The sequence below is a fragment of the Acomys russatus genome, chromosome 11 (assembly GCF_903995435.1).
Source record: "Acomys russatus chromosome 11, mAcoRus1.1, whole genome shotgun sequence".
Classification (NCBI taxonomy): domain Eukaryota; kingdom Metazoa; phylum Chordata; class Mammalia; order Rodentia; family Muridae; genus Acomys; species Acomys russatus.
In genome coordinates, this window is record NC_067147.1 from 8,262,813 (window position 1) to 8,285,049 (window position 22,237).

Below are 22,237 nucleotides of genomic sequence, written 5' to 3' on the forward strand. Positions count from 1 at the left end.
GTTTATCTGGTGATCACCTTGTCTTTTCCCCAGAAAACTGCTTGGTCCAAGCTAAAAGCTCAACTTGTTGAGCAGAGGTTTCTCGGTTCAAAGGTTTTACGTATCTTGGGTCACCTCTGTTACTCCAGCATACCTAATCCAGTTTCTGGGAGAAAATGCTCTAAACTGGTATTTGCCAATGGGATATTGGTCAGAGCAGGCCTGACAGACTGGATCAGGCCTGTCACCTCATGACAGTCACGCAGGGGACCCATTGCATCATCATCCAGCAGGAGACTGGCAGAGTTAAGGACTGATGTCTTGTGAAACCCCATGTGGGGTTGATCCAGAAGCTGGGTTTGGTACTGGGTCACTCAGGTGTTAGACATTCATCTCTCGGTGCCCTCCTCAAGAGGGACCCAACAGAGCATGGGGCTGTCGGGAACAGTTTGTACCCTAAAGTTAATTTGTCATCTTCTTTTACCAGCCGGGTAGTGGAAGCTATGACTCTTATACAATGCTGCCTTCCAGCTGCAACTGGACCAGATCTCTTGGGCAGATGTCACCTGCCTTTTTCAGGGTCCCAGGGTTAGTGTGAGGGTGCCCTAGGCAATGCCTGTGGCCTCATTCGCACACAAGTGGAATGGCCAGTGCCAGGGCAGCCACCAGGGCCTTTTTCATGGTTTTGAAGGCCCTCTTCTCCATCTCAGTCCAGGCTGCATGGCTCTGGTGCTGCTGCAGAGGTGCACAGCTGTCTCAGCAAATCCCATTATGCACAGCTCGTAGTAGCCAACCACCCCCAGGAATCCCCCATACACGTCGCTCTCTGCGGACGTGAGGATTCACAGAATGGCTGAAGCATGGCCACACACGTCGTTTTTGTGGACGTAAGGATTCGCAGAATGGCTGAAGCATGGTCAGGGGAAGGCATCTGCTTTCCTTCCTCTAGGACTCAGGCATCTGATCTGAGGGGCACATGGCTCAGCCTTCCTGCCTAGGACTCTGTAGCCCTGGGCTTGGAGGGTTTGCGTTCCTCCTCAGCGCTGGGAGCTGTGAGGGCGCTGTCTACACAGTGGAGGAGAGTGCTCGGTGGAGATTTTTGTCTAGATTCCAACAGATCTGCACGCAGATCCTCATCAAACAATGTGTGTCCCTGAACCTCTTCTCCTGGCCTACTTCCCTGATTTCCTTCCTTGTCTGTTTCCCAGAAGCAGGGACCACAGCGTGGGGAAGTTTCATTCCCTGTGCCTTCAGCTGAATCTCGGCTGTTGTAAACTTCCTGAACGATTTCCAAAAGTTGAGACCTCTTATCCCTCCAAGTCTCTCTCTACTTCCTGGAGTTTTCTCCTTATATCTGGGGCCAACTGCATGACAAAGGTAATATTAGTGGCTCGCTGGGCATCTGGGTCTGTGGGAGTATTTATCTGATATGTCTCTGAGCTTTCCCAGCAACCCAGCAGGCTATTCATCAGGTCCCTGAGTAGCAACCTGAGCCACCTTACCACCTTAGGTAAGTGGGCATGTTTTCTGACTGACACTTTTAACCCTCCCATTAAGGTTTGGGGAAAAAAAAAAAAAAAAGAAAGAAAGAAAAAAAAAAAAAAAAGATCTGATGCCTTCTTACCTTAAAACAGTTTTGAACAGGCTGATCAGGGCCTGTGGCTTCTTTGAAAATGGAAGGTTTTGAGTCTTCCAATTACACCAGTCATTGGTAGAGAAGGAAATACAAACCACGAAGGAGAAAGGAGGTAAATGTCTACTTTTGCTCCTGATGTGACTGGGGAATTACTTCCCCCTTTCCCAGGTGCAACTAGCTGCATAGAGCAGGCCAGAGATGAGCAGAGGGCTTGCAACCCCTGCCTGCCTTTACACAGAAAGCAAGACCAGGACCCCAGGACCCCAGGACCCCAGGACCTCCAAACAGAAGCCAAGGGGCTAAACAAAACAGAAGTGAGCGTTTTGGAGCAGAAAGTATGTGTGTGTGTGTGTGTGTATATATATATATATTTGGAGAGAGAGAGAGAGAGAGAGAGAGAGAGAGAGAGAGAGAGACAGAGAGAGAGAGAGAGAGAGAGAGAGGTGAATTTCCTCTGGCTGGGATGAAAGAATAGATTAAGGTTTCGGGTTTCTCTAGGCAATGTGATTGGGCCAAAAGGAGTCAGGTCTCCAACATGAGGGTATGGAGTAGCACCAGCCAGTTGCCACTGTAGGGCCACAGTCACCACTGGAAGTGGGGTAGGGGGTGGGGGGTGGGACTACCAGAGTACAAGTGGGTGGTCCAGCATGGCCCTTGAGCCTGAGGGGAAATGCCCTGACTAGGAAGCAGCAATGGCCTTAGGATGGCTCCCTCTCCCCTTTTCGATCTGACAGAGACACACAGAGAGGCACAGAGACACACAGGGAGGCACAGAGACACACAGGGAGGCACAGAGACACACAGAGAGGCACAGAGACACACAGGGAGGCACAGAGACACACAGGGAGGCACAGAGACACACAGGGAGGCACAGAGACACACAGAGAGGCACAGAGTATCATTAGAGAAACACACAGTAAAGACAAACAGGAAGGCTGGCACACATTCATGCACCTGACCAGATCAGGGGAGTCCAGTGATGGCTCACGTGATTCCAGACACAGGAACTACAGCTAAGTTTGACCTCTCCTCTTGTGTCCTAACCAATGGCACTTCTTACAGACCACGGTTACTTCTGGAGGTATTCAGAGCAAATGACTTTTGATTTACCTGTTTTCTTTTGGGGGGTGGCATAGGGGTGTCTCAGGAGTGCTTCTAGTTAAACCTGAAATGACCTCAGCAAGAATACAAGCTGGAGGAACCTCTGGATACTCTTGTCCTGTCACAAGGTCATGGTGTCTGGAAAGTCCCCAGGACCAAGGTCTATATCCATCATGTTTATGACCCACAATGTTGACTCTGTTAACCACTCTGTTGACACCACCATGGGCCACACGCTGCTCAGATGGATATGTTGGACATCAAAGTGAACATCATGCCTGGAACCCAAGTGCTAAGATTAACCCAAGAAGCCTCTCTCTGGTCACTTCAGTGTTATGGAACCTAAATATAAGACCCTGCCTGCCCCTGCCCCCATCTCAAAACAGAAGGGTGACCAGCCAGAGCGCTTGTCATGTCCTAGCTAGTGACTGGAGCATAGCGGAGTCTGGCAGCTGTGCATGGAGGCTGGATGTTGCTCTGCAAAGATCTTTAATAACACTTTACACAAAGGCAAAGAAAGAAAACTTGATAGCAACTTTATTCATAAAGAGACAAACCCTAAACCGACCCCATCCGCAATGTCAGAAAACAGACAAGGAAGTTAAGATAGCTTTGCATGACACAGATACACAAATAACAAAGATCCCTTGCCACCAGCCATGCCGGGCAGGGGGACTGACTTTCCAGGGGTCTTGTGTTGCAGGTTGGTGAGGATCCACAGTTCAGAGTAGAGACGACAGCCTGATGAGGCCAGTGCACCTCTCCTGCCAAGCCTGCATGAGCCTAGCTGATGGGGGGGGGGGGCAGCCCATGTCACAGACATTGTGGGGATGCACATATTGATACGTGGGGTATATACTGTCCTTTGGGGCTAGAAGAATACAATAGGTGGGTGGTAACTGAGACTGGGGGGAAGGGGTGGCCCCAGAGGACAAAGAGGTTGGGTTGGGGTGTGGAGTAGGCTCCTTGGCGTCTCTAAGCTCTGTGTCTTGAATGCTTGACTTTTTGTTTGACAAAGGAAACGTGTTTTCCAAAGCCCTCTGGCCCTTCTGAGACACCACAGGGTTCTGAGAAGCACCAGGGTGGGGTGGGGTGGCAGTGGGAGGATTTAACTTCAAGAAAGAAGCCCTAGGGGGTCTTGGATCAGAGACCCCCTGGAGAGAAAGGAGAGCAAACTCTGGTTCCTGCCAGGACTGGACACTGGGAAAGGCTCTGGATGGGGAGGGAAGGTGAGAGCTGAGAGCATGGTGCTTGGAGCAACAGGGTAGGTGGGAAGCCAGCCTCAGTCCCTTAGGGTAGCTAAGAGCCTGTAGGGGGAGGTCAGGGGAGCTGTGATGAGGTGAGGACTAAGGACAGAGCCCCCAAAAGGCCAGGACACCCCTAGAGTCTCTGTGCTTTCCAGCAGCAGCTCCTGGGCTGCCCTAACCCCACCACCAGCAGCCTACGAGGGCTGATGGGCATCTTGGAGGAGTGTGTGTGTGTGTGTGTGTGTGTGCGCGTGCGCACGTGCATGTGTGCCTGTGCATGCTCACACATGCATGTATAGGTCAGAGGACAACTTCTGGGGGTCCATTCTTTCTGTGTACCATGTGAGTTCTGGGTAGGCATTGAATTCACTTTGTAAGGACTTATACTTTAGAGTCTCCCATTTAACCAGGAACTTTGAACTGGACAAGACTAGCCGGGCAGTGAGCCCCAGAGACTCTCTTATCTCCATTTCCCAGGGCGATGGTTCCCCGTACTCAGGTGGCAGACACCTAAGCTATCCCTGAAGCCTGATTTCTTTTAAGTTGTTGATCCTTCCTTGGGCAGACTCTGGTCGAGGAACAGATATCTTGGGCTGAAGTGAAGCTGGGATATTCATGTTACCAATAAGCTTGATGAAAGGCCCCAGCCAGTGACATGGGTTCCCTTTGTTGCCAGGTTACTAGTTCCTGGGGGTTCTGTGGGATGACTGGGGTCCCTTGTGACTCTTCACTCTCCTTCATAGGAAACAAGTGGGGAGGGTTCAGTTTGTCCAGGCCCCAGGACACACCCAACGCTCAGCAACACCAGACCTCTGCCTGTTGCTCAGGTTCAAGCTGGCTAAATAACTGGATCAGCGGGGAGCGGGTTGTGCAAAATCTTTTAAGGGATAAGTGTTTCATGTCAGTCAATAGTATCAGTGGTTGGGCTGGGAGATGGGAGACAGCTCAGTGGGTAAAGCGTTTGCCATGCAAGGACCTGAGTAAAGGCTGGACACGTCGTTATCTGTAATCCTAGCACTTCTAAGAGGAAATAGGAAGCGGAGACAGGAGAATCCCCCAAGGCTTGTAGGCCAGTTTGCCTGATGTAGGCAGAAGAAAGCCAACAAAGAGATTCTGTCTCAAAGAAGATGGAAAGTGAGGTCTAACACCCAAGGCCATCCCCTGACCATTGCATGCTGTACTGTGGCATGCCTGTACCTTCAGTTACACATATACAGTATGGATGATATGAGGACCAGGAGACTGTGTGGCCTCTAGTTAAGCCAAACAGGAGAAGTACAAGAAGCAGTGTTTGGTTCTGAAGACACTTATGGGACAAGGATATACTAGCTAACAATCCTGTGTAAGGGGCCTATGCGGGGGCAAGGGGACATGGCAGTCGGGTTGAATGTGGCAGCAGAGTGCCACCTCACAGTAGACATGTGTGCAAGTGTTTAGGGGTGGATGAGTCCGATGACCATAACCTACTTTCACATAGTTCAGCAAGTATGGGTGTGCATGTATGTCCATGTGATAAAATATTACCTCCATTGGACCCGTGGGGCTTGCTGTGACTTCAGTATGATTAGGGTGTCCCCAAAGGCTTCATGTATGGAGTTTAATCCACAGTGGGAAATAGAGTAGGACTTTCTCTGACCATGGTGTTCAGATTTGGGCCCACATGGGGAGTGATTAGAATTAGAAATCATGAGGGTAGAGTCCCATGAATAAATAATGTAGTTTTATTAGAGGACTCATATACGTGTGCTTCTTTAATTTGTGTGTGCATGTTGTGTGCACCTGGAAGTGTGTGTGTGTGTGTGTGTGTGTGTGTGTGTGAATAGTCCAAAAGGTAACGCCAGCTGTCATTCCTCAGGTGCCACCCACCTTGTTTTGAGTCAGGGTCTCTCAGGACCGGAACTCACTAGGCTAGGCTGGCTGAGTTCCGTCTCCTCAGCATTGGGTTTCAGGCATTCGGATCCTTAAGCTTGCCAGGCAAGTCCTTAAGCAAGGGAAGCCCCTTCCCAGTCTTTCCTGTTGCTTTAGACAGGGTTACAACTGTGCCGCTAAGAGTTTGTGATCTTCCCGCCTGTACCTCCTGAGGGCTGGGATGACAGGTCAGAAATGGGACTGCTTCATGCTTGGCTCACTTGCCTCTTGTTATTTGGTGTGACCGGTCTTCAGCAGCAAGGAATCTGCCAGCAGAGGGGCTACCACAAGCAGCCCCTCTACTGTGAGGCAAACGAACTTTTTCTTTTTTGCTAGGATTACTGATGCCAAAACAAACAAACCAAAACAAACAAAACCAAACAACAAACAAACAAAAAAAGCAACATGGCACCGATAGGTCCCTTAAGAATAGCTCCCCCCTCTCAACACAAACTATTTTCTATTAACTTGTAATTTCTTACAATGAAGGATAAGTTTAGCTTTATCGAGTCAGGGTTCTATATACCTGATTTCAGACTTGCTGTCACCACGATGACCTTGAACTGACTCTCTGGCCTCTACTTCCTTAGTGCTTGGAGTCTTGCATGCTGGACACTCTGCCAACTGAACCGCCCGGGCAGAGGAAGTCGTGACAGGTGGCACTGGCATTGCTGTTTGCGACAGTCTCCCTTTCACTGGGTGTCACCTGCCCACAGGCTGTAATAAATGATGACTGTTTCTACCCTTTGATCTATGGATGTTTTTATTTACCCAAGCACCTCACTTTGTGCCAGGGCCATCTGCACCCGTGCAGCAGCACCCCTGCTGTCACCCTTGCCTAAACGCCTATGATGCAGACGGTTGCTGTGCCTGGGAGGGCTGTCAGCACAGACCACAGCACGCAGTGACCTTTTCAGGGTTTATTTCCTCTGCTAATGTCCATTCTCCACCTAGACAAAGACAATTAGAAGACAACCAGTTGCTTTTCCGTCATCGTTTCTTTGTTCTGTTCGAATAACCAAAAGATTCCTTCTCAACACTTTTTATTTATTTTTTTTTTAATAAGAAGCTATAAATAAATAAAGCTTTAAAGCTCCTGGGTTCAAGTGAGTCACTTCCAGTTCAGACGAGTCAGCGGACAGTTCTGTGGTCCCCCGCTTCCCACTCTAGGAGGGGGTGTCTGCAGGGTACCTCGGGACTGAGCTGCTGCCTTTGCATGGCCCCTCAGCCCCAGGGCACATCCCTGGGTAGGCACAGTCCTTAGAGCTGGAGGATTGGGGGAGCACCCTGTTTGGAGATGCTGAGTATCAAGCTGTGCCCCAAAGCTGGTGGCCTGAGCCTTAGGCAGGGGTGGAGAGCCCAGCGGCTGAGTATGCCTTAGTCTGCCACTGGCCTGAGGTGGGGGGTGGGGGGTGAGGTGGGGAGTGGGGGGAGGACGGTACTATTTTTTAAATGCAGCAAAGATTGAGGAGACCCGTGCTTCTGTGTGAGTCAGGATGGCGGGGCATAAGTTAAAACATATCTCAGTATGTATAGGACAGACCCTATGTTTGGGTGTGCACACAAGAAGTTGTGAAGATGGGCCTCATGGAGTTGGGTACTTCCTGACAGAAACCAACATAACCTGTGAAAGACCCCAGGGTTCCCCCAAAGACCCCACACTCCTCCCAGACGTCTATTCACTAGGCCAATTCCTCTCAGTGACCTTGTCCTCCCAACTCATCTTGCTACTTGCCTCCTCAGTGTGATCATCTACCACAAAGGTGCCTGGACTGGGCTGGACAGCACCCATCAGAACTCATCTTGCCCGGTCAAGTGCCCGGTACCTGAATGTAGGCCCTGTACCACACACATGTGAAGATCAAGCCATCACTCTTGGGGGCAGCAGCTCCACCTGCCAACATCTGGAATATTGCTGTGCTACTATATATGGCCCCACTCTTGTCTTGTGGAGACATCAACTCTTGTTAGCTGAGGGAGACGGATGCAGGGAGTGGGCCCTGTCCTGCCTCACAACCCTTGGCTGCATGCATATGGACTCTGAAAAAGTCATGACATCTCCACTAAGGGCCCACCAGGGCCTCCTAGAGAACATATGGGATAGGGCACAAGGCAAGTGCCTAAAAAACAGATATGCAACATGGCTTCTAGTAGGGTCACTTGGCCAGCCCATGGGGCTGCTGGAAATAGCCTGGTCAGATTTTGTGAAGGGTAGGAAGATGCAGGGAGAGCCAAGGGTGGGGGGGGGGTGGTTGTGCATAGGGGGCCCCCAAAAGACACACAGAATGGTTTCTTCCAACATTAGCTGAGAATGGGAAAGTCCCCATCCTGGCTACTCAGTACCACCAACTCAGGTCGGTGTGGTCCTGTACCCAGCCAATGGATGCTTTTATGCAGGGGACAGAAGAACTGCTGGTATGGTGGGACCACTGGCACACGAGCCCTTGTATAAATGTCCCAGTGTTGGGGCTGGGGACAGTGGATCAGAAAGCATAGGGTCAATCCCTTTCCCTGCCTGAGCCTGGTTCCCTCAAAGCCAGGATGCATTGTACATTCCGATCATGGCCCAGAGAGTGCAGTGGCCAGGTGCCAGACTTGAGTCTTCTCTGCCATAATTGGGGCTGACCCTGACCTGGAAAGCAGCTTTGATGGGCGAGGGGGCGGGCGGGGGGCACTCCAGGTCTGAGGACGCCTCAGAGATATACTTGTGTTCTCAAGGAGAAGGGTCCCCAGAGGCCAAGGAGCTTCAACTGAGTTATTAGGAGCTAGTCACATGTTCCTAGAGGGCTGGTCTTTGGGGGCCAGTGCGTGCATAGGTGTGGGACTCTCAGCTGCGTAGACATGTCCCCTCGTCGGTCCTTTTCAAATCTTCATCACTTTTAACTGTGACACTGGGGCCCGGAGAGCAGGGAGGCCATCTGCCCCAGAGGTCCTACCCCGCCCATCAATCAGGGGGCTCAGGCATCCTACTAGCAGGCTTCCCTCTATGCCAAACAGGACCAACTGTTGGCCCCACTTCTTTCCCCATTAAATCTTGCCCATGACTCTCTGCCCCTGCCACCACTACCACTTCTCGATGATATGGCTCATGTAATCCTCAGTGGGCACGCGGCCCGGCTCTTCGGTGTCCTCCCGCGGCAGTGCTTCCTTGGAGCGGTGTAGGAGGCGCTCCTCGCGATTGCGCATGCGCTGCTCCCTGCGCTCCAGCTGTCTCTTGTACTGGTAACGCTGTTGGAAGAGGTCCTTGGCATAGTCATAGAGCTGCATGTCCAGGTCGTTGAGCTCCTCGATGTGCCGAATAGTGTCCTCATCCACCTCCACACCACCCGCCCGCGTGCTGTTGTACTGCATGAAGGGTCGGATGAACTTTAGGTTGAACGTCCGCTCAAACAGGTACTGCGTCTTGCGCTGGAACTCAGTGAGGCCGAAAAAGGCCATGCCGCGAAGGTTCTTCTTGGCGCTCTCCAGCAGGAGCTGGGCTCGCTTGCTCTCGGGGATGAAGGACAGGTTGTAGCAGCCCACCAGGCTGAGGTCGGCCAGCATGCGGACCTGCCGGTTGTTGGCCAGGTTGTAGGGGCAATCCATGAACTCCTGCAGCGTGCAGCCTGACCAGTCTGTGCCCTCGTAGCAGGGCGGCAGCTCCTCTGGGGTCGGCGTACGCCCGTCACACATGTGCAAAGAGGTCTTCCACGTGGCTCCACGCTGGACATGTCGCCACTCACTTAGGTAGCGGGATACTGGGTCTCGCAGCAGGGTGATGTAGTAGAACTTTCTACAATGAGAATGGGGGAAGAGGTCAGGACCGTTAAGAGGGAGAAGGAATAGAGCTGTGCCCGCAGTGGCGACTGTGGCTCCTTAGGTAGATGGCACCCAGCTGCAGCACAAACTCTCAGCTCTGCCATTCATTTCTGAGTAGAGAAGCCTGGGGTCTGAGGGAAGGAGCCTGTCAGGGCATGGCTTCCAAGCAGGACGGCAGAACGATGCCCTTGTAGTGCCTGGCTTCAGTTCCCTCTTGCCCCAGTCTCCGACTCTGCAGGGTCAACCGGACCATATCCTGCTGGGAGAACCAGGCCGTCAAACTCTTTACACCCAGGTTGGCCTTAGCCACAGTGCACACATGTAGGCGAAGGAAGAAGGACCTTAGCTTCTCCTCCTCCGTGCAGCACAGACCCAGGCAGGACAATCTCTCCTGGGTACATTCTGATGACTAGTTTGGGGGACATTGGGGCACTGTAGGCAGATGGGTAAATATGGGGGCCCCCTTCCCTTCTCAGGCAGCGAACAAAAGCACACCCATGGGTTTTCCTGGCTAAAGCCTGGTTAAATTTCTGACTTCCCCATCCCCCACTCTCGTATGGGGCCTACCAGCAGGTGTTCCACTGACATGTCTTAGCCAGGGAGTGAGGAGGAGGCCCCAGCAGCTGTCACCACACACCCTGAAGGCCACAGGAGCCGTAGTTCTGACAAAAGATGTCTGGCCCTTCACTTATGTGGAGAGTGCAGAAGAAGACCTCAGGGCAGCTCTTGGTCCCTCCAATGTCCTGTCACTGTCCTGGAGCTCCTGAGGGCTGGCAGGCTCAGGCCACACCCTTGAAGGTTCCCAGGATGCAGGGCACCCTAGAGGCATGGGCTGTACAAGCCATAGGAAGCTGTGTGTGTGTGTGTGTGTGTGTGTGTGTGTGTGTGTTTGTGTGTGATATGATGCAGCGTGGGGGTGGGGTGGGGGCAGGCACATGACATGGGACCACAGATGTTTCTCCTCACACTGGTCAGATGGTGTTGCACCCCTCAAAGGGTGGAACTGAATGAGGCCCATCTGGACTATGCGTGGGACCTATATATCCTGATGACAAGTTGTATGGCAGCCTCTGCCCTTTTGGGGCATTCTGTGACCTTGGTGTCAGATGCCCATCGGTACTGAACAGATGGTAACATAAAGGTCAGGCTATGATACCTCTCAACAGGGCTGTCTTCCTCCTGGGTAAGCGCTGTGTAGCTGAGAGCCAGCAACCCCTAGGTCTAAGTTTCCTCACCCCAAGAATCTGCCATGGCTCATGTCACCCTGACAGGTCCCACCATACCCTCTAGGACTCAGTAAAGCATCACATCTTCTATCTGCACGGTCACCTGGATTATTGTATATATTGGCCTTGGAGGCCAGGTTTTCCCATAAGTCTGTAACTATATAGAATAATATTTATCAAGTGTCCTGGGGTTAGAGAGATAGGTCAGCAGTTTAAAAAAAATTTGCTGTTTTTCCAGAGGACCCCCGTTCAGTGCCCAGAACTCATGTTGGGTGGCTCACAACTGCCAATAATTCCAACGCCAGGAGATCTGAGGTGCTCCCCTGGTTTTCTCAGTTACACGCACACAAATAAGCATACATACAGAGACACACACATGTACACATAAATAACAAAATAAAACTTAAGAGAAAACCCCAAAGAGCTATATTTGGTGACAGGCGTTTATGTTGAAATCATTCATAAATTCACTGAAGTGAGATGGTATACTTGGAAATTCAAGACAGGGCTAGAGCTGGTGTGCTCTGAGGGTGGAGGCCCCAGGACACCATCATTTGGGATGGGCTTAGGGCAGTGAGGGTACGGGTCTTCACCGCTGTGAGTCCTACGTAGCTCATGGACATGATGCAAGTTCTTATGTGCTTCAAACACTTCAGGAAAAAGAAAAAGAAATAAAAAACCGAGGGGCAAGAGAGATAACGGAGGTTAAGAAAACTTGCTGTTCTTGCGGAGGCCTCGATCAGTTCCCAACACCCATGTCCTGGCTCACAACCATCTGCAACGCTAGCTGCAGGAACTCCGCCACCCTCTTCTGTAATTAGTGGGAACCCACACATAAATACAATCTTTATTAAAAAAAGAAAAGAGGGGCTGGAGAGATGACACAGTGGTCACAATCACGCACTGCTCCAGAGAACGTGGCCTCAGTTTCCAGCATCAGGTGGAGCCTTCTTGGGACAGCACCTCCGCACTTCAGGGCTGTAGTTGACGGCTCCAAGCTACGTTCCACTTCTTACCTCCCTGAACTTCTGGGAAAGTTAGCCTGTTTCAGCCAGTCTAGGTAATTCCAGGCAGCTAACACTGCCCGGGGCCACGGAGTTGGGGTGGGAGGGTAGGCGAGGGATGGCAGAGGGCAAAGACACTATGAAACTGCTCCTGTTTTCCCTTGTAGCTCCGCTCACACTGTGCTGGGTGGAATGGTCATTGCAAAGTGTGTTCAGTGCCCATGTCAACCAGAGGGGTGGTGGATCTGGGCCAAGGGATAGGGAAGCTGAGGGTGCCCCCAGGCTGGGCTCCCATTTCACCTCTTCCAACCCCCACACAGCCAGCTTTCCTGGTGCCACCTGGGATCTGTTGGGGTGAGTGTTGTTGGTGGGATTGAAGAGGAAAGGGAAGCAGCAAGCTTTAACATTAACACACATGGCTAACAAGAGTACTAGGGAATTTAGGGGGACACAGGGATAAGAACACAGAACAAGGGAGCCCTGCCTCTGATCTGAGACGAGCTAAGCCCACCCTGCTGATGTCTGCTTGTGTGAACCTGCCTGCTCCTGCTCTTTTCTGGAAGAGGTATACATGAGCTGTGACCACTGACCACGCCCTCGGAGACAGCGGGTCCTGCTAACTAGAAACCTGCAGCTCTCAGCTTCTGTAACTTGCTTAGCTCTGGGGAAGAAAAAAATCACCTCCAGGAAAATCATGAAGGAGCACCATCGGTGGCCATTTAGACAAGAGTGTGACAATGCCTCTGTCTGTTTAAGCTATGAAACACTTCTGTTCGAGGCTGGGTCTCTTTAAGCAACAGCTGGAGGCTACAAGTGCAGGCCTAGTTAGAGTTTCTGTCCTTTCTCTCCAAGGACAGAATTCCCCACAGTGGAAGGGTGAGCTCCCCCAGCAGGATCTGGGGTGCCAGATCCACTGTGTGAAGGCGATCCCCAAACCTCCACAGAATACTCGGTGTGGACATGAAATGGCAGCACCCGGCCTTCCCGACAGCAGCTCAGGGGGAAGCAAAAATATGGAGGTGCCAGCACTGGTAGGACGGGTCAGTCCCAGGGCAGTGGGCAGCACTCCCTGACAGGACAGGGATGAGAGCACAGGGTTTTGACTTCGGAAGGGCCCGTGGTGAAGACCAGAGCACCTTCCTAGTTTGTAGAAAAACTAGGAGGGGTTGGCAGATGACTCCGTGAATAAAGCCTCTTGCTGCACAATCACAAGGATTCAAGTCTAGGTCCAAGGCACCTACGTAAGAAGCCAAGCATGGCGGCACACATCTATAAGCCCAGTACTGGGGTTCCAGGAGAGTGGGAGGGAGACAGGTTGACCCTGGAGCTTGCAGGGCAGCTGGTCTAGCCGAAATGATGAGCTGGTTCAGTGAGAGGCCCCATCTCAAAATGCGAGCAGCGGTGTGACAGAGGAAGGGACTTTGGTGTCAAACTCTGGCCTCTGTGTGTACCCACACAGCTGAGGACACCTGCAGAGCTGCACACACCGCCGTGGGGTATAGGAAGAGGTGAGAGGGGAGAGGCTCAGTCAGGAATGGCCCTCGGATAGGACCAACAGATAAAGCAGACCCGAGAGGACTCGCGGCCATGGATGGATAGCTAATTCCAGTCCTGCAACTCGCTGTCAGCTCTGGCATCTCTGGATCTCTCCCTTAAACATTTTAAAGATGGGGTCTTACTTACTGTGCAGCTCGGCTGGCCTAGATCTCACTTATGTTGACCAGGCTGGTCTCCAACTCACAGAGACCTGCCTGCCTACCAAATGCTGGGGTTAATGGTGTGTGCCATCAGACCTGGCCCACTTAATTATCTAATTATGGCTGGCCTAATCTTTTTCTGAGACATTCAGTATTTTAACCTTTGTGTGTGTGTGTGTGTGTGCGCGCGCGCACTGGTTTGGTAGGCACTGTCTTTTGGAGCCTCTTAAGTAAGCTAAACTGGCACGGTGGCTCAGTGGGTAAAGACATTTGCTGCCAAGTCTGGTGACTGGACTTGGCTGTCCTGGACTCACTTTGTAGGTTGGCCTTGAACTCACAGCCATCCACCTGCCTCTGCCTCCTGAGTGCTGGGATTAAATGCGTGTACCACCATGCCCGGCCCTTTTATTTCTTTTAAAGACTTATTTATTATGTATACAGTGCTCTGCCTGCATGTACAGAAGAGGGCACCAGAGCTCATTATAGATGGCTGTGAGCCACCATGCAGTTGCTGGGAATTCTGGCCTCTGGAGGCTCCTGCCTGCACATGATGCACATAAACTCACAGACCCCGGCCCCCCACATACACGTAAATAAATAACCCTTAAAAAGAATCTGACTCCAGTTCAGAAGGCCCAAGAAGGACACAGTGGGGAACAGGCAAGCATGAGGTCCCCTTCCCTAGCCCGTTGTGATTACTACCACCACGCCAGGAACATGGGGCATCACAGCGCAGGACAGTGAGTCTTTGTGAGAAGCCAGCAGGCTTCCCTAGGTCCTTGACAAGGAAGGGAACACTAGGCAGCCTGCCGAAGCTGGGGAGCCCCTGACACAAAGCACCTTGGCTAGCGTCCTGAGCACTGCCTGCCACCAGTTCCCCAATGCCAGCTGCTTCCTACCCGTCTGTGGCCTTGTGCACCTCTGCTCCTGGGTTCCCGCTAGGACTTTAGAAAAGTGAAGTGTGACTTTGGCTTCAAGTCCCACCGTGGGACAGAAGCCACATGGGGCTGGCTACCTTCTTGTCTCTAGCAGCAGAATGGGGCGGATGGGCAAGACCACAAGGCCGTGTTATCGCCCTTCTAAGAGGGCACAGCTGCAGGCTGAGGAAGTGGAAGCCCTAGGAGACAACATTCAGTGAGCACACTGCCAGAGGCCTGCCTCTCACCTCCTTGCTCCTGACCCTGTATGCAGGGCCGAGCAGCCCTTCTTGCACCCACCCCATCACGTGTGTGTGTGTGTGTGTGGTGTGTGTGTGTGTGTGTGTGTGTGTGTGTGTGTGTGTGTGTGTTTCTCTCCAAATGCAGCATAGAAAATGCTGGTCCAAGGCCGCCCCTCTGCTAATGCCCAAAGAAAATCAGTGGTTATTTCTGTTGAGTCACTGAGTCTGTTTCCAAAAATACCCGGGTTCAGGTCCAGGCCTCGTGACATGCGGGGTCAGGTGCTGTGTGGGCACAGCAGCAGGCAAGACCCTTCCTAAGAGCTCCTCCCCTTGAGCTCCCTCTGCCCTCAGGATGCCTAGAGCAGGGAGTGCCCACGGCAAACAGCCATTGTGGGACAGTGGGATGGGATCCTGTCTTTGGTGGAGGGTGAGGGCAGCTGAGCCCTAGACGACCCTCTTTGATGATCTATGCAAAAATGCAGCATCTTAGGTAAGCGACAGAAATGGCACTGTCCAAAGGGCCAGAGCATACACCCTGGATACCTTTGCCATGCTGTGAGCTCTTAATAGGCTCCTCCCATCATACACACCCCCATCTCACCCTAGACTCAAAGGGTAGATAGCCAGGGACCAGAATCCTAATAGCTTCTTGCTAGAAAAAGATGCTGGGTGCTTAGAGGATGTGGACACGGGTGTTGATCCTCCCAGTGTCCCTGGAAAGACAGATGGAGCCAGGAAAAGGCTGCTGTGAGTGCTGACCCCGCCTTGCCCCCTCGCAACTCTGTCTAAAGTGCAGCTGCCAGGCAGGAGTCTGAGCCATCCCAGGGTGCAGTGCCCCTGCTCAGGAGGGCATACAGGTGTCCGAACACTAAGTCCTCAGCCTAAGAGACCGTGGTGTCTAGGGGGTCTCCGACACACAAAAGGCCTCCTCCTGCTGGTTATTTGGAAGGGGGGAGGGGGCGGGTCCTCATGGAGCCCTCAATCTCACTATGGAGGCTGAAAAGGACCTTGAACTTCTGGCCTTCTCTTCTCCCTCCCCCGAGTGCTGGGATCGCAGGCAGGTGCCATCACACTTACGACCAGCTGGAAACTGAACCCAGGGCTTGATGCTAGGGAGCGAGGACTCCAACAACCGAGATATATCCCCAGCTCCACTTAATTCCATTTCTGGGTCACTTCTTGGGCAAAAACCTGGCTGTTATTTTAAACCCCAGGCCCCTAGCAACGGTATACACCTTTTTTTCCCTTTGGCCTTGAAATGGGGACATGGCCCCTCTAGTTGCCTTCTGTACAGTGATGGGGTAACGCTAACAATGCCTCTTGGTGCCTGTGCTCAGGGCTGTCAGACTGATACACTGGACTCTGCTCATAGTACTGGAAAGCGCAGGCCTGTCACTGTCACCCCGTCCAACAGCTCCAACAGGAGAGGCCCTGACCCTTAGGCTTAGCAGTGCTACACCTCTGCCTCTCCCCTGGGAAGTTCCTATAGTGATGAAATGGTCAGAGACGCCCCAGGTATGGTATGGATCCTGGTGGCCCAAGTGTTACTGTGTAGCCATACTGTTGGAAGATTTGCTGTAAGCTCAGAAGCAGGAGAGGCCCCCAGAGGAGGTGGTGTCTGGCCTGGGTCTCTACTCTATAGAGTAAAGTGGTGGCCTCCAGTGGCTACATTCACACCCAGAACTGTGCAAAGACTGCCAATGGGGTGTCCTGAGCCTTACTCCCACGACCAGTCAGCAGAGTAGACTCCTGGCTGGGGTGTGGGGTGCTGGTGTCTGTGCCAAGGAGGTCTCTAAACCTCTTGATAAAGTCTTGGGGATCCCTCGCTGCTCCCCGGACTCAGGCAGTCTCTACTGCAGAAGCAGCTCTCTTACTGCACCTCCTAAGACTCCGGAAAATATATGTACGGATGAACGCGGCAATATCAGACTGGCTGGCAAGAGCCTCGCTTCTAGGCTGAAAACAGTCAGGGCAGGGAGGCTCCTCGCATACAGAAAAACTGGCCTGAATCAAGCTGGAAATGGGCTGGTATGTGCCCTATCTCCACCCCCAGGTCAGCCTCACAACCTCATTCTGAGCACTGTCTCTCTCAGCCAAGTCCCCGGCCATCCTTCCTGCTCAGCTCTGGCCTTACTGCCAAGAGGCAGGCTGCCTGGCCTGGGCCTACCTCCAGACTTCTACAGCTAAGCCTGCAGCTTGGTGTTTTGAAGGTTCAGCGGTCCATGTCTTAGGCATGCTTTGGGGCCCATGCCCATGCCCACGCCCATGGTCACTAACACTGATCCCTACTTCCATCTCCGGGGCCTCCCCTTGAGTATTTCCCATCTGTCCCCAGCCACGCTTGGCTCCAGGTCATGGCCATCTGCCTTGCACACCACAGGTGCTCACCCACTCTGTGAACTGTGGCCTCCCCTTCTTTTAAAGCCCTGGACATGTCAGTGTCTACACCCTTTCCTTTAACTCCTAGTCCTGACAGGCTGTGACTTTCCTGGACTATAGCCAGGACATGAGTGGATGATGTGACTACACCTTCCGTGCCTCCACCTCCTCTTCGGCCATTGGTGGTCTGGCCAGGTGGGCTCTGCCTTGCTCTGGGCCTTGGAACATTTGCAACAGCAAACCCATCTCTGGTCTCCAGAGGCACAAACATCCCCTGACAGAACTGCTCCAGTTAACCCACTCACTGGTTCTAGGACCTGGGGCCACTCTCCTGAGGACATCAGCTTAGAAGGCTGAGCATGCTCATTAAACTTGGCTCACACTGTTTTCACACACAGATGGGAGGCAGCAGGTACTGCACGGGGGTGGGTGGTATGTCCCAAAGGTCCTACCTGGGTAGGGCAGACTGCTGAGGCCCAGGGCAGTTCCATCCCAGAGAACTAGTTTTCTATGTTTCTCTTTTGGGGGTGCATACATGAATGTGCCATTTACACATGCCACAGCACATATGTGTGGGGGTGTGTGTGTCAGAGGACAACCTCAGTGTAGGTCCTTGCCTTCAATTTTTAAAAATCTCAGTGCCGGTGAGATGAGAGGCGAAGACAGGCAAGCCCTTGAAGAAGCTCACAGGCCGGCTAGCCTAGAAGGACCAGGTCTCACGCAGCCGTAGGGAGGAACATCACCCTCTCAGCTCTGGTCTGCTGGCCCCTCTCCTATTCCAGGGCTATGTCCTGTATGCAGGACAAGACAGGGCCCTGTCATGAGCAAAAGGACATTTCTCATTCTTGTTTCAAAACGCCAAACTATTTAAAAAAAAAAAAAAAAAGTTGAGCAAATGCAGCAGTGCTCGTTTAGCCGTAGGAAGCCCAATGGTCCTGCCCTGCTGGCAGCACCCAGCGGCTCAGTGGGAGTGTGAAAAATCTTTGCTCACTTTATAAATGAGCCTGGCTGTTGTACCAAGAGGCCTTACTGCCAAAGAGCTACACCCACAGAGAGACTGAGCTATTGCGTGGGCAGCTGGGCAGCAGCGTGAGGGTCCCCAAAGTCCCTCTTCCCCCTAGGATAGGACCAGGAGTTGTGGTCCCACCCCAGGGGAAGTGCAAGTGATTTCAAAGTTCTTAGAGCCGTGCAGATCCCAAGAGACCCAAACAAAGCTCAGGAGAGCTCAGGGCTGCCTCCTGGCCCAGTTTGTGTGCTGACTGGGTATGCCAAGGCACACGAGAGGCCCCTCCCCCATGGCACACTTCCTAGTTACCTGCTGGAACAACCCCAGCCCTTCACCATGAGCTCCCTGGGGAGCCAAGAGGACTGAGCTAGGGCTGGGATACTAGGCCCATGAATGGTTTTAACCTGGCTGGTATCAGGGGAGGTGCTGGTGGGGAGCTCCACCCAGGGAGGGGCTGAAGGAGGCCCTATCAATGCCTTTAAACAGGACAGCCCATAAAGCCAGATCTGTACATTGTCAGCTCTCTTGAGGGAAGAGGGAATGAGTTTGGGGGCTCTGGATTACTGTGCCCTGCCAGTCTCTCACTGCACGGTTTTCTTGACGACACCCTAAGCAGTGCTCTACTTGGACCCTCCTACGTAGAGGCGAGGCCTGGTCCTGGCATCTGGCTGAGGCATCCAGGCAGGGCTCCAGGGAGTGGGCTTCCCTAGTGAGAGGAGAGGCTGCCTGGGGCCTCATGCCAGGGGAAGCGGGGGTGGGGAGTGGGCTCCCTGTTGTAACTCATTCATATTTCACACCCACCTGCCTGGTACTTTCTGGCTTTTGATGCTGGACAGGCAAGATGTCACTTCTGCATGCATGCACTCATACTCTGAGGACAAGGGAAGGTGACAGAACACTGTCCCTCCGCTGGGTGTGTGCAGGAAGGAGGCGGGCGCCAACCTGCTCATTCAGCCAGAGACCTGCCTGCAGAGCTGGGATTCTTCCTGTTGGAGCTGAGAGCTGCCAGGGGGAGGGGGACACAGGGGAGGGAGGGAGGAAGGGGGTAGGAGGAAGGGCAATTTGCTCTTTTGGCCTCCTCCTCTCTGTAGGGTTGGGTGCTCAGAACTCAAGCTGTTCTTCCTCACATCCTCATCGCCTGAAAATGGCTTCTACCCTCCTCCCCGCCAGGAATACCAGGCCAAAGAAGGGAAATAGAGGCCTATGAGGAGGGTGGTGGCTGGCTCTGCCCGTGTGCGCGGTGCATATGCTTGGCTGAGCTGAGGCACCCACCCATAGCCAGACTCCACCTGCTCCTGCCACTACCCAGGCGGCGCCCAACTCTGGCTATCTGTGCCAGGCACGTATGCTACATACAGCCATAACTGCACAACGTGCCACGCAGTATGCCGCAGCTTGACAGAAACCATCCCTGCCAGGCTTAGATGTGCACAGGGCCTTCAAGCCAGTCAGCGCCATACTGACTGCTACATACATGGCCTCTGTCTAGTGACCTGGCTAGAGGTTTCTTTGTTTTCTTTGTGTTTTTCCATTTTTTTTTTAACAGCCAAAGAAACACCAAAATGTATACAATCTAAAGTGACTCCAGAAAGTTGTCCTCTGATTCACATATACCACCACCAAACATACAAACATCATACAAAATCATACATACATACATACATTACATACAATGGATTAAATGTACAATGCAAATGCTATGTCCAAAGCTGGAAGCACCTTTCTGGGGTCAGGAAGGCTGGAAAGGTTCTAAAGACCAAGTAGGGTGTTGTGGGACACCCTCCAAGCCCCACTCGTTGAACTCAAAAGATAGGGGCTGCCTCTTTCCCACAATCCTTAGCAATACCCCACCAGGAGTTCTTGTAAAGGCAGCTATCACAAGCAGAACTCCTCAGAAGGAGGCTGACCCCTAAGCACCACACCTTTGCCCAAGGTAGGAGACTACTTCCCCCAAAGAAATGAGAGCCCTGACAGCCACTCTAGACAACTCTGCGCCCAAATCAGCTGCAATCTCCCAGTTTCTATCAGCCTGTGGCCCTGCTAACTCAGCTTCGTTCACAGGGAAGGTGCTGGCCACCTTTGGTTGATATAATGGGAACACTGTCACCTGGGCCAACCTCAGGTCCTGGGGACTACAGGTCTTTCCAGTCAGGAATCCTTCCCTGCTACACCTGGCTACTTCAGCTCCCCAATGAGTGCCCTTCTGTTTGACACCTCCAAAGAAGTGGGGGAGCCTGTCGGGTACTCGCTAGCCCTGCTCCTGGTCACTATTAGCACCTTCTGTAGCTTGGTAAACTGAGGCTCCCAGGGGCATCTGACTCCATGGGCCACACAGGTCTACGATCTATCACTGACAGTCTTCACCAGGCACCCGGCGGACCTGGGTGTGGCACAGTCAGCATCGGCCTCCCACTTGCCAAGGGCTCTGCCACTGTGAGCTGTGTGGCTGGAACAGGGTCCCCACAGAACAGCCCTGACATGTTTCTTCCTTGTGAAACACAGAAAGTACATCAGCTCCTGAGGTCCATAACATGGCACCCAGCAGGAGCAGGGGTCCAGTTGGGCTCAGCGCAGCCCAGCACGGAAAGGCACCTGCCTGTCTCACCAGTCATCAGTGGAAGAAGAGGTACTAGAACACGCAGGAGAAAGAGAAACCATTTGTCAGAGAGTTTGTAGAAAATGCCCAGTTGTAAGAGCACAGACAGACCTATAATTTCAAAAGTAAACTTGGAATTGGGCGGCGCAGATGGCTTAGTTGGTAAAGCGCTTGTCTCATAAGCATGGGAATGTGAGTTCAATCCCCCAGAACCACATAAAAAAGCCAGGCGTGGGACTGGGAGACGACTCAGTGGGCGACAGCATGTGTTCTGCAAGCCTTAGGACCGAGTTTGAGTCGGCAACACCCATGTAAAGAGCCGGGCAGGCTGTAACTGCAGTATTGGAGAGAGAGCCAGGCAGATCCTCAGAGCTTGCTGGCCGGCCAACTTAAGGCTAAACTGTGACTATCCCGCTCAGTGAGAGACCCTGCCTCACGGCAATAAAGACGACACCAATGTCCTGCTCTGGCCTCCACATATGCGGGCACGCATGGGTGCACTCTAACATACTCACACATGTGTGCACACCCCACAAACACACGGACAGACAGACACATGGACAGACAGACACACGGACACACAGACAGACACACACACACACACACACCCCCCATGGTGGAACACATTTATAATCTCAGCCCTTGGGAGACAGAGATGGGAGGGTCCCTAGGGAGCTCTGGCCAGACAGCCTTGCCTACTTGATGAGTTAGTTCTAGGCAGGTAAGAGACCCTGCCTCAACAGCCAAGGTGGGCGGTACCTGAGGAACATCCTGAGGTTGTCTTCTGGCCTCCACATGCATAAACACAACCACACATACGTGTGCACAACCAGCCCTGTGTCATCGCCCCTGCCCCACCCCAAATCAAAGGAACCGAGAATCTGCTACGAGCTCTGGATGTGGTGATGTGTCTCTGTGATCCTAGCACTTGGGAGGCTGAAGCAGGAGAATTACTAGTTTGAGGCTAGCCTGGGCTATAGCGGGAAGAACCTTCCTCAGAATACAATTTCCTAACTGTCTTACAGCACACACCAAGGAGCAGCTGTGGCTAACTGTTACCTAAAGCAAACACACACATATACACCCAGGCGTGCACACAGACATGTAAGTGCACACATATCTACAAGTTCATGTGTGCATTTAGAAATTAAGTGAGTTTTCATACACAAGCACAAATAAAAATACAGTTAAGGGAAAGCTCACTATTATTTTAGCTGGCAGAAGATCTGATTTTGTAGGTACACATGTATGTGCGTGTGTGGCGAGCACAGGGCAACACCGGGTGTCTTCCCCCGTCGCTCTTCACTGAGCGTGGAGCTCCTCACTGCAGCTGGACTTGCTGGCCAATGAGCCCAGGGTTCCTTCCACCTCCCTGTTCTCTATGCTCAGTAACAGGCCTGTGCTGCTATGCCCAGCTTTCTACGTGAATGCTGAGGGTCGGAACCCACTCAGGTCCCCATGCTGTGTGGTAAGCACTTTGCCGATTAAGCCATCTTCTTGG

General features: G+C 52.5%; 1 protein-coding gene across 1 annotated transcript in view; it reads right to left on the minus strand.

Annotated features, from left to right (window-relative positions):
* Positions 1-8,292: 8,292 nt before the first annotated feature.
* Hs6st1 (heparan sulfate 6-O-sulfotransferase 1) overlaps positions 8,293-22,237 on the minus strand; it is a 38,561-nt gene continuing 24,616 nt past the window's right edge. The window contains exon 2 of the mRNA XM_051152802.1: positions 8,293-9,643. Coding sequence (XP_051008759.1) covers positions 8,935-9,643 — 709 coding nt within the window. The 3' untranslated portion in view covers positions 8,293-8,934. The remainder of the gene's footprint in view (positions 9,644-22,237) is intronic.